This window comes from Mastomys coucha, unplaced genomic scaffold, assembly GCF_008632895.1.
Source record: "Mastomys coucha isolate ucsf_1 unplaced genomic scaffold, UCSF_Mcou_1 pScaffold23, whole genome shotgun sequence".
Lineage (NCBI taxonomy): Eukaryota > Metazoa > Chordata > Mammalia > Rodentia > Muridae > Mastomys > Mastomys coucha.
Window position 1 is genome coordinate 45,090,105 of NW_022196906.1, and position 12,900 is coordinate 45,103,004.

General features: G+C 44.9%; 1 protein-coding gene across 5 annotated transcripts in view; it reads right to left on the bottom strand.

Annotated features, from left to right (window-relative positions):
• Layn (layilin) overlaps positions 1-12,393 on the bottom strand; it is a 23,921-nt gene extending 11,528 nt beyond the window's left edge. Inside the window, exons 1-4 of one of the 5 annotated variants that reach the window (XM_031344896.1) lie at positions 12,127-12,335; positions 11,560-11,583; positions 9,149-9,446; positions 3,345-3,502 (exon numbers count right to left, since the gene is read on the bottom strand). In XM_031344896.1, coding sequence (XP_031200756.1) covers positions 3,345-3,502; positions 9,149-9,446; positions 11,560-11,583; positions 12,127-12,211 — 565 coding nt within the window. In that variant the 5' untranslated portion in view covers positions 12,212-12,335. Of the gene's footprint in view, positions 1-3,344; positions 3,503-9,148; positions 9,447-11,559; positions 11,584-12,126 lie in introns of those variants that run through there. The other 4 variants (XM_031344897.1, XM_031344898.1, XM_031344899.1 and 1 more) reach the window with 4 other exon arrangements.
• Positions 12,394-12,900: the final 507 nt, after the last annotated feature.

Below are 12,900 nucleotides of genomic sequence, written 5' to 3' on the forward strand. Positions count from 1 at the left end.
GAGCACAGCACAAAAATGCACAGTGTCCATGAGCACAGCATCTGTGTACAGTGGCCGTGAGCACAGCACAGCAGTGCACAGTGGCCATTACTCTGCGCATAGTATCCACCAAATCTCACATGATTTCTGCCTCATTCCCACTGAATGTTCCTGTCTCATTAGCATACAATCTGGCTAGTGTGCCACCAATTCCACATGATCACATTCTGAAATCTAGTGTTAGACATGACCACTCACTCTCGTAGTCCCTTACCCACTTTCATAATATTAGTAGGGTGTTGTGCCATCCTGTGGGAATGACAGAACTGACTACTCTTTAATTCACTGCATGGCTAGAAATGTATGCTTCCAGACTTGAAGACACACACACATGCAGGAAAGGGATAAACAAGTAAGTAGGCATATAAACACTCTGTATGTGAGGCAATCTGATCCTCAAAGGCTTCCAACAAGACTTAAAATTGTTTTGAAATCATTACAGATTTATAAAAAAAACATTTTAAAACTGTACAAAGAATCTGAACATGTCTTTTATAATAATTTTGCCATCTTGCCTACTTATTATTTGTAATCTATAAACACATACATAAATATGTTTACATGCAGGCATGCACACATATAACTTTTCTTCAGAGAGTAAGTGATTGATATGACATGGGACCCCTCTACTCCTAATGACTTTAATCTTAAAAATATAGTGCATTCCCTTATATAAACATAGTATAATGGTCACAGCCAGGGAATGGACATTGATAAGATGCTGTTATTTAATCTTATTCACTGCCAACTGACACAGTTATGCCACTTATAGAACATCATTATCATCACTGCTCCCACCATCCTCTTGGGCTAGGCTACGTCCTCTAGGCCCAGGGTGACTTGTCACGTTTAGTTGTTAGGAGAGAAGGTGATGCCTAACCTGAAACTTGAAGGGTGGGGCTGAGTTGACTGGGGAAGGGGGAAATGTTTCAGGCACAGGAATTACCCGATAAGAACTTTCAAGAAACTGCACTGAGTTCAGAAGTATTGGAAAGGAGTGAGGGGAGGAGCTGAGAATGCTGAGAGGTGAGGGTGGAAAACGAGGCAGGCCCAGATCATAAGGACCTTGGCTCTGTGTAGTAAATGGAATGCATTTATCATGTGGGTATAGGACTTCACAATGGCAAGTGTTAGTGCTTCTCCATGTGCCCCCTGTCCTGTCTAAGATCTCAGCTATATGTCCTGGGAGGCTCATCTCCATGGACTGTTTCATGGGGTATCCCTGTTCTTTGGTGTCTTGTTGGTCTTAGCCAATGGGAAGCAAAGGCTGAGGTCAGAAGGTAGGGCAGGCAGAGGTCACCGCATATATTCCTCATGCTCATCTTCCTGTCAGGATGGTTTGCCAGCAGCTGCATTCTGTGGCATCTGCTTCTGTTTTGAGGTCCCTTTCTCTGCATGCTTCCGATTGCAGATAATCCCTGGATACTTTATCATCTCCTGCTCCTGGCCTATACCTCTGCAAAGAGCCTTTTATTATACTCTCTTTATTAAATTCTTAGGGTGTGCTATCTTTTTCATGCAAGAACTCAGTCAAACTGATTCAGGTAATACTGCTAGGTAATTTGTGTCCTTTTAGAGAGGAACAAAATTTTTTTTTTTTAAAAAGAGGATATTAAAGCAAATTTCAAAATCTCTCATTCAGAAAAATTGTTAAAGAAGCTAAAGCATTTAAACTATGAAGTCAATAGAATTTAAAAAACAAAAATGATGGAAAATGGAAAGCTAGTGGCAGCCAGTGCTTTCTTTTGCTCTCTGAGAAGGTGAGAGAGCAAAACCAAGGCTCTGCAGCCTCTCTACTTTAGGCAACTGAGTGTGGTAGGGAGAGACAGGGCATGGGGGAGAGTTCATCGGAGGCTAGAATGAGTGAGGAAGAACATCTTCCAGCACAAAATTATGAGCAAAGTATAATGTAGTGCAAGCCATTAAAAATGGCAGTAGTATTATCTCCAATTATACAACTCCAATGGATACAACTAACAAGTCATTCTACTCCTGTAGGGAAAGACTGTGGAAGTGGGGTAATCAGTTAGCTTCAGGAAAGTGAGAAACTTCAGGGACAGATCAAGGATGAGTTTACATTTAATTCTGAGTCAATTTTAATAACGGAGGCTGGGAACTCAGCAGAGTAAGGCTATGTATAGACTTGTTGTCAATTCCAACTCTCTTTGCAAATCTGAGAGCAAATGCAAGTGAAATTTGCAAGGCAAATATAAAGATGGCAGTTGGCTGGGGACTTTGAAATGCATTGAAATGCCATGCCTGCTGTGTAAGACTGCCAGTGATACTTTGGGATACTTTCTTACTTGCCTTGTCATTAGTATGTTTCTTTAAATTCCAAGAAATTATCTCATGTGGTTGCTAGAGTAACTGTCAGCATGGTCCAGGCTCCCACAGCTGACTCCAGGAAATGGGTAAGCGTTTGTGCCTGTTCACTACAGAAGCTTTGACTGGGCGTTCTCATACGTCTTGCTTCGTATGCTAAGTAAATTAGATCCTTCCTTTCTCAGTCTTTCTTTTGCATCTGCTAGCCTCTCCTTTGCTAGAACTATTTCTCAGTGAGGAAGTGTCATTATGTTTCCATTTACAAGAATCATCAGGCCTGGGCAATGGTGTCTTGCGCCTTTAATCCCAGCACTTCGGAGGCAGAGGCAGGCCAGTCTGGTCTACAGAGTGAGTTCCAGGACAGCCAGGGCTACACAGAGAAACCCTGTCTCAAAAAAAAAACAAAAACAAAAACAAAAAAAACCAACCAACCAAACAAACAAAAAAGAATTATCAGGCTGGTAAGAGCACCAACTGCTCTCCTGAAGATCCTGAGTTCAAATCCCAGCAACCACATGGTGGCTCACAACTACCTGTACTGAAATCTGATGCCCTCTTCTGGTGCAGCTTAAGACAGTTACAGTGTACTTATTTATAATAAAAATAAATCTTTAGGCCTGAGCGAGCAGGGTCTACAGAGGGAGCGGGGTCTACTAGAGCAAGCAGGGCTGACCAGAGACAGCAGAGGTCCTAAAGTAAATTCCCAACAACCAGATAAAGGCTCACAACCATCTCTACAGCTACAGTATGTACTCATATACATAAAATAAATAAATAAATCTTTAAAAAAAGAAAGTAATGCATACAAATAAAATTAATATCATAGGATTTAAAAAAAAGAATTCTCAAAGTTTAATGTTTCTGGCATTTGCAACAGGCTTCCTCAGTGAGTATAGAATAAGCTCTTGGTACCAGCAGCTGTTTTTGAAATGGAGAAAAAGGCTGGGAAATTAACCATATCGTTGGGGGAAAAGAGTCATTACCGGCAGAGTACTTGCAAATGAAATTATTCTTCATGTTGCACCGGTCATCATTCCACTGGAACATGTATGAGCCCCCGATGCCGGGCGGTGCTGATGGCTGATGGTACATGACCACGCAGACCTCGCTGCCACAGGAAGGCTCATCCACATACCAGTTCCTGAAGGAAAAGGATGGACAATGGAGACCACTGGAGAAACATGCCATAAGACTTGCACGCCCTTTTGCTTTTTCTCACCAGATTTCATTGAACCATAAATGTCAGATTCTGCTTCTGAACACGATACAGAGACACGGAGGAATTGAAGCCCTGCCAACAAGTAGAGACACACGCTGTTGATCCAGTGTGGCTGTCACAATCAATCATCTGACATTTGCCACAACCTCTTTGCAGGGAAGAATATATTATGTTCTTAGGTCTGCAAAATAACTATGAGGAATAGCAGCTAGCACAGAGCTAGTCTGGAAGATCTTAATGCTTGTCTTCTTCTTTTTTGGCTTTATGCTAGTTAGACTTTGTTTCTGTTTTTACAGAGATCGGGCATACTGAGGAGAGAGATGGCATATGTCGCTCAAAGCTTGCCCTATCTCTGTCTAGCTGCTTTCCAATCTACCTCTGCCATACCAGCCGCAGATGACCAATGAGAAGATGAAGAAATCTGAAAGGGATACTCCAAAATATAGAGGCTGCCAAAGTAGGAGAGGGGCTGAGGAAGGGGGCGGGGGATCATCTCGGTTTTTGTTAGTTTTCAAGTCACAGGCACAGGATCAAGGAAACAAGCCCCTTTGTGTCCACTATGAGGTATCATTCTTTTGCCCCATTAACTCCTTGAAAAGGACCACGGTAGCTTTAGCTTTATGATCCAGTAGTTCCTGGAATTGAGGAGTCTAAGTTTGCTATCACTTACCCCGCCTGCCGCCTGAAGGCTGGGCTTTGTAGGCTGCCTAAGTAACCTGATCTGCTTCTGCCCAGAGCTGCATTCTTCTCAGACTGTCTAGATAGTGCTACTCTGCCCATGTCTTCCCAAGCTTTTCCTCAGGGGAGTGAGCTAAGAAACATATCTTCTGGTAGCACCCCCATATGACTCTGCTTTGGTCCTGGGTTGCAGTCTGCCAACATGAAGATCCTTTGTTGCGCCTACTGTGTTGAATGAGTTTCTTCAACAGCAGCTGAATTTACAATAAAACTATGGATATCATGCGGGAACATCTAGGGGCTCTTGGTAGAAACTGGGCTTTGTGTCTTATCAGTTGCTTGTAGCCCAACTGGCCCTCCCTACAGCTTTATGGATTTCTGTTGCTTTATCTGAGAGAAAGAGAAAGGGAGAGAGAGAGAGAGAAAGAGAGAGAGAGATTTATTGATTCCTGAAAGAATAATTCTGGATTTGAGCCCATTTTCAGACTCATAACTCACAGATAGAGGGAGTTACCAGATACCGAGGAAGAAAATCCTACAATGATGTGTGTGGCAGATGCCTATGATAAGAAATTCCTCTGTTCTTTCCCCAGAAGGACTTTTGGCTAGTTAACCAAATAACCATACACCTGTGAAAGGGGTATGTCTAAATATTGTTAGAATTGTCAAACATGGAGTATGAATGGGCACTAGTGTCATCCAAGTCACGTATCAGAATGGGAACACAGTGGGGCAAGGTATTTAACCAGTCAGCGCACAGTGAGACCTAACCAGTAATCATTGGCCCAGGTCTAAAATGTGTGAATTGGCTCTAATTTTTTCATTTGTTGTTGTGAGACTGAGTCTCCGTACTCCATCCAGTTGGTCCTTCAATCAGCTGAGGCCAAACATGGACTTGAAATCCTGATCTTCTAGCTCTGCAGGGGGAAGGATCCTATTATAGTCAGTGTGCCTCCATTATCCTATTTTTAGGGGTTGCTGGGATGCAACCCAGGGCCTCTGACCTGTTTAATAGCTGACATAGTTCTACATTGGCTTCTTAGGCTAACATAGTGCAGAATGCCAAGCATAAACCTCTAAGACGCGTTTCTCACCACAGCATCGTGTCCAGTGTCTAGAGATAGACAGCAAGAAGCAGTGGTGTTAAAGGCCTGATAATATAGAGTGGTGCCTCCTATCATATCTCTGCCGAGTTCATTGTCTGTCTCCTTGAAAACACCAGGCAGATCCCAAAGGATGATATAAGAGGAGTACACACTCAATCCTGCAGAGCTTTGAATGCGGCTGATGTTCTATAAGTAATATCCTTGCTTCAGAAGTATGCAGATCTGGCTACCACATCCAGGAGGCTCTGGAACAGCTCATATTCCTCGGGAGTGGACAACAGTATACACTTATAGTTTTGCCTGATTTTGATTTTTTTTCCCTCACACCCAGTTATAATACCTGGATTTCCTATGAATTGTGAAGAAAATCATGCCGGCCCATTATACTGCTGAATAGTGTTCCAGCTGCACCACATGAGCAAGAAAGAATTTTTAAAAAAGGATGGTATAGTAGAGAGCTTAGGAAGACTCATGATTTCCAGAAGATTGGAGAAAAGCCCTGTGAAAAGTCAGGACCTATCCTTTCATTGGACTGTATGGATATCTAGTGATCTGAAAAATGCCAGAACATCCCTTTCAAATGAAAAAAAAAATGGTATCATACACTAACTTAAAGGAAGCATGGCACTTGGCAGGTCTTTGAGTTCCAGAGGTTTCATATTTCCCACCTGAGAGCATTCCTGTGGTCTACATGACAGATGACCAGTTCTGAGTGGAATTAAGAGCAGAAAGGGACTTTAAGGCTGGTCTAGGCTCAGGCATGTCTCACCACGGAGCTTCTTCCTCTGCTCACACCCCAGTGCATGGAAGAGTCCCTTGTGACTAGTTGATAACAGTCAACTCAAGCTTGGTTCATGGGTACATTCGCCTTATGAAATCAGACAAGCTGAAATGACCATGAGCTTACTGCAGCTGCACTGAGACGTGGCCTTGAAGGCCAGTGGTAAGGGGACAGCCCCCACTGGCTAGAGCTTCAGTTAAGACACTTCATTAGCCACTTTATATGGAAATAGAGGTTTCAGACATATGAAACTTTCGGGGAAAGCATATGCACGGCTAACTGATGAAACTATAAAAGAAAAAAAGATGAAGATAGGAGACAACGACATCTCACATACTGTGAACTGAGGCACTCAAAGAAGTGAAATGAAGTCTGATAACTTCTTATCATGTGAGAAGCTCACCAGGGAGCACCTGTCACAGAATTAGCACTAAACAACCAGGGAGACAAAAATGAGTGACCCAGGTGATGGCAACCAGCTTCTCTCAGTCACGTCTGTGGTAGCTCAATAGATAAATGAGAACAATAACTACGGAGGCTCTGAAGGGCTCAGCTGTTTGCTTGGTTTGCACATAGCAAGACTGTTGTGGCTGTGACTGTGGACAAGGATCCAGCCTTCTAGCAACAAAAAAAATATTAAGACTGATGCTAACTCCAGCCTGACAAGTTCATGGTGACTCCAGAGATGGTCTGGCAATGCCAGTAGGTCAGCTACTGAAAGCAACAGAGGGTGGGAAAATATGGAAGAAACAATACAGCCCTGGCAGTTAAGGAGACCAACATGATACTTGGAGGTAAATTAGCTACATTGGACCCTGAAGGGGAGAGTTACTCATGTTCATAGAAATAGATACAATCTATCCATAGATATGGAGAATAGATACAAAAGCATCTTTCTGGAGTTTTCTGCCTCCGAGTTTTAGTCAGATCCATTACCCAAGTGTATAAATAGTATATTATCTATCAAAATAAGACCCCCAAATACAGTCTCACCAGGCAAAAGACCTATTTTGCAGCAAAGAAAGTATGAGACTAAGCCCCTAATCATGGGAATTACTTGTCAGATTACATACAACATTATCCCCAAACTGCCAGCATGGCTACAGATACAGCTGAAGCATCAAGGCTAATATAGTTAGCCTCAAGGTAACTGAACTTTGGAGAGGGATATCATTCTCCAAATACTTTAAAGTAAGAGGTTCCATAACTTTGTATCTCTAAGATATTCCTGGGTCTGGAGCCAAGGGATAAAGGCAGCAGCTCCTCTGCTGGGTCCCACCATTACCTATGGAGTTTGTACTTTCCGTCTCTGCTATGATCTGGGAGTCTGTAGGTACTTAGTTTCCAGAGGGGACTACTTTTGCTAGGAGACAATCAAATAATCTAACTGGGCCATGATCCGTGGATGCCACTGTGGGAGGTGGGGCTCTATGTTCAGAGGTCAGCAGACCAGGGGGTATGTCTATGTCTCGGGCAGGAGGTTCTTTACATGGGAGGAGGCGGCTTGCTTATTGGTAGGAAGAGGCGTCCACATTATGTACTTAGGAATATCTTCATTTTTTTTTTCACATCCCACTTTTGAAAGTCAATGAGAAAGTACATTAACTCTGGGCTGAGAAGTGCAAGTTTACTAGAGCCTCACATTCTTCAGAGACAATGGTCTGGTTATGCTACTTAGTCAGCCATTGAGACCAGCAAAAGGGGTAGGTATGTTATGGTACAATGGAGGTGTAATGTCAGCCAGTGTCAGTTGTGGCTCTAAGCCCATCTACACTGATGAGAAACATTCCCCCACCTTGAATCTTGTCTTTCAAAATTTCTTCCAGGAAGAAAAGGCTGTAAGAATCTTAGGGGAGTTTCTTTTACAATTTATATGAAGATGAGATCTGATAAGTATAACCAGTATAACAGTGAGAGCTGGCGTGATGTCTTAATGTAACAGATAAACTACCTTAAACTATCACTTAAACTATTTTATTATTTTATACGTATAGGTGTTTTGCCTGCTCGCGCATCTGTGTACCTTGGGCATGCTGTACTTGCGAAGTTGAGAAAAGGGCACAAAATCCCCTGGAGCTGAAATGTTAGAGATAGTTGTGAGCTGCCATGTATGTGCCAGGGACTAAACCTGGGTCCACTGCAAGAGCAGCCATTGCTTTTAACTGCTGAGGTATCCCCCCAGCCCAAATACATTATCTTTTAATCTGATATGTTTTCCACGTAACTGTACAGGCAATTCGGCTTCTCTGTTGTGAGCCTCTGCTTAGGGCTTTTGCCTTTTTGTCTTCGAGGCCTCTGTATTTTATCATTTATGTATTTAAATTGGCCTACAACTATCATACAAAGATAAACTTTTTGGTAGATTGTTACCCCCTTTCTTATGTTGCCTTGTAATGATGACATTTTAAAAATGTCCTTCCACGTTCCTGTATCTTTTAGGAAGAGATGATGACAATGTCACTGTGGACAGTGGGGTATCAGTGCTCATCAGGATCGTGATGCTGGGAGTTTAAGAGTTTCCTACACACTGCAGCTTTCTTATATTTTTGGTTGCCTTTAATGGCTGAGCCATCTCTCCAGCCCAACTGCCACTTTCTTAAAGTCTCCACCCTTGTTCAGTTGGTAGAGTAAGATACTGGCTCTGATTTGTTTTGCTGTTTATCACTCTTCTCTATGGTCTGGAGCCCTTCTCTAGTCCCATCTTTATGTACCTTTAGTTTCTCAATATAGTCTTATCTCCAAGGGTCAGATAGCCAGAACCACAGACCCTCAAGCATGGCACGCTATTGAAAAACATTCACCCACCTGAACAGGGAACTTTGGGGCCCAACTCAAGGCTGAGTTTGCCCCCTTTGTCATACTGCTCTCGTCGGTGGTCATTCTGTTGGTACTACAACTACAGCTCTGCCTGGATCCTCTCATGATTCTGACACCATGGGTCCTGCTCGTCTCTTTTCTGAACTCCGTCAAGGGAATCAGGTGCTGTGGGATCCACATGCTTACCTAAATTGTGATGTGCTTCCATCTGTCCAAGCATAAAGGTCCTGGCAGGCTGTGTTGTTGTTCTGTCTCTCCTCCAACCTCTTGAGGCCAATCCAGAAATCACCATCAGATGCCAGGAGGTTTTCAATGAACTTTTCTATCAACCTCTGCTCATCCTCTGTTTCGATGCTGACTAGCTGTCCCCCATCCTCCATGCAGGCTTCTTTGGCTTCCTCAAAGTTCAGTCTTTGAAAGGCATCATGGAAATACATGACTTTATAGCAAGGCCTCCGTGTACCTCCCCGGCAGACCAGCTGCCCTAGAGAGGGGGATGGTAGGATGAGGGAAAGAGAAGGCAACCTGTTTCAGTGCTTCATGAAAGTCTACCAGAGTAGGTGTACTTAGAAATATCTCAATGAAGTGGTCTCTAGGCAGGAATTCTGACTGTCCATCTGTGGATTGTTACCACTCAGGCTCTCTAGAGAAAATTAGTACTCTTTGCAACATGAAGTTAGAGTGATTTTAAATGTTGATGCCTGTATTGTGTAGGGGATCCGTGTTTTTTTTCCAATGTAGATTGATGAAGATGTTTCTATATTTTAAAAAGAGTAGGTAAATATTTATGGCTTCACTTGATGCACACAAATAAGACTTGTTCATGCTCTTAGGGAATCTCATGGAATTATGGGGCTTAGAATAAGGGTTGCCATTAAGTGCTTCCCTCAGTGTAGAGGGACATTCCTCTGCCCTGAAATCCCGTCTATGCAGTGGAACTAACGTGCTCAACCCTGGTGTGAGCAGAAGCTAGGGACATTCATGGGGTTTTCTGCTGCTGATAGTCAGATCTCTGACCTAATGACAATAGCTAGAGTTTACTAAACTTTGTCCATGTCCCATTAGCTCTGGTAAAGGTTTTAGAATTTCCTTTGGCCCTCACAACAGTCTTCCATATCAGGACTGTTTACACCGCACTTTATAAGTGAGAAAACAGAAGCTCATGGAAAGCAGTTTGTCATAAGCTATTGGAAGCACTGGCAGAGGCAGAATCCAAATCTGAGTACAGAGTCATGCCTGAATCCACCTGTCTCGATGGGTTCCCGGTTCCCTGACAGGCTTAGGCTGCACTGGGAGCCCATCTCTCATTTGATTGACACCTGAAGGACTGAAGATTGTTCCAGGAAAATGGATGAAATTCCACTGAGCAGCAAGGAGCGAGTTGTTCACTAGCACAAGGCTGCCTTAGCTTGTGTCTGGATGATTAGAGTCTCGTTGCAGATGAAACCCATCCCAGTCACCCCTCTGTTCAGTCAGCAATTATTGGGTAAATCCTCCTTGCCTGGTGTGCTAGCTATTGAGAATACAGAAATGCCAGTTCCTAACCCATGGGAGCCCCCAGCATGATTCTGGATCTAAGGGTACAAAATAAAAACCAAGTTTCAATAAGGAGACTAGTCCCTGCAATAAAAGAGCCAAGCTTCAGGCTACAGGTTTGAATTATTGCCATGGAGGAAGGCATAAATGATTTTTTTATTGTGTAACCTTCTGGAATATTTTAACTTCCCCAATGTATATTTCAGCTCTGAAGAAAGACAGGTAATGTTTATTATATCCAATAATTGTCCAGCATATAAGCCAAAAGGCCACAGACAATGCTATTTGTGAAGGAGCAATACAAGATTCTCCCCAAAAGTCCACACTTTGATAAATTTTCAATGGACAAGGAGCTGGGAGCATCCTGTGCCACCCCTCTTGTAGAAGAAGCTGTTACCGTTAAGAGGTTTCTAACAGGACAGCCTCCCAGAGGATAAGGAGTGCTCAGAAGCTGGGCTTCTCACCAGGGAAGTGTTCCAGAGAGAAGGAGAACGTAGGCATTGGAGGATGGCAAAGGGCCCTGAGCCTCCCCAAGCCTGGCACAACAGAAACCGGAGTTGCTTTTACTAGTGGTCCCGCCTTTCCAGGCTAGACTGCCAAGAGAAAGCTTAACACCTTGATAGAGTTTCCTGTATGGCCCAGGCTGGCTGCATAGGTCTAGTGTATGCTAGTGAGTTGTAGGGAGTACCCGAGCTGGAAGGAGGCCCAGGACCCATCTGGTTCCCCTGCCTTCAGGAAGTGTCTTTCTTTTCTCATTTGCAGGAAGGGGAAGGGCAAGCAGGAGGTCTCCTGTCACCAAGTGCAAAGCCATGCAGCCCTAACCCTCCCAGTGGCTCTGAGCAGCTTCTCTGCTTAGCTGAACCACACACTCTCTCCCCAGCCTGAAACCAGAGTTAGATTTCTTAAATCAGACTCACAAGCTAGAATACAGTGGGGATTCCCATTCTACTCCATCCCTCTTGGCCAAAGGGAACCTGATAAAAAGATACTGACCGCCCTTCCCCCTCCCCCGCCCCCACATGCAGACCTAGTGGAAGGAGAAAGAAGTCAGACCACTATACCTCCTCTAGGGTCCAAGTCCGAGGCTGCAGTGACACACACACACAGGGAAGGAAGCAGAGAGTCATTCTTGGAGCCTGGCAGGACTGGTCCCGCGCTTACTAGGCGCTTTCCCAATCTCCAAGCGCTTCCAGGCCAGCGCTTGGAAGGAGGAGAGTAACCCTCAGAGGAGAGTAACAGGTACTGTTGTCAGAGCCCTGAGGATCCAGGATAGGCTGCCTCCACTAGAAGGGTCCAGGCAGCACGGCGCTCAAGGGGCACTCACTGGAAGAAGTTTGCCAACTGCCCCACCCAAGCTACATCCTCCTCACCCCTTGGTAACCATGGGGAGAGAACAGACTTTCAGTGTTGCAGGATATCCAGGGTGGCCCCAGGAACTGGAGCTGGTTGCATTTTTGCTCTTTGAAAACAGAGAACTCAGGAAGGCTGATTAGGTCCTGGGGTGGATCTGGGGATTGCCCCACTATGGAAAGGGCCAGAGAAGTGGCCCTAAAGACAGTCATCAACTGCTGAGGCGCATCAGCCCCAGGTGCTCGGACACCAGCCCTCTCCCCAGAACACATACTCACCGCTCAGCAGGCGACCCTTCGAATCCCTTGGTTTGGCCAGCAGCACCGCCAGCAACACGGCCTGCAGCGCTGCTCCCGGCTGCATGGCTGGACTCCAGTGCCTCCCGAAACCCCGGGACTAAGGCAGAGAAGCGGGCAAGTAGGCGGCTGCGTTTGAGCAACTGCAACCAAGGCAGCTGCATCTCCCAATGATCCACAGACCCCGCACTGGGCGGAGTCCGGGAGGGCTCAGAATCGTTGGTTGCCCCTCCACCTCCTGGGACGTCACTGCGGGGAAGGCAGCCCCTTGGGCTGACCCGCCCCCAACGTCTAGTGCTCCAGGCTTCAGAAACTGCTAACTCAGGGGGAGTAGCCAACGGAAGGGGCTGCTCTTTGCAGAGAGCCGCCCAGGGAGATTCTGAGTTTGCCTAAGAGAGAAAAATCCCACTAGTTTCTGAACTCCAGGAAGGTGGTGGAAAGTGGGTATGATACCTTCAAATAGTATCATTTCTTGCTCTCATCACTACCCAGCTCGGGTGGGCCAAAGTAGCAAAACTACTCACACCACAGTAAACTTCAGACCACTGCAGAACCTGGGAAAGAACTAGAGCGAGAGAGGAGCATTCTCAGGCAGGCAGTGTCTACTGACTAGAGGCATTTCAGATTTGGCCTGAGGGAGACCTCCAACAGAAGCTAGAGTATTCCAGATCTCAACCAGAAAGCCCCTTTGCTTTGTGTAGGGCACATATTGGGAGACTGGAGTGGTTTAGTGGAGTTCCGCCTTCAGTGGACAGA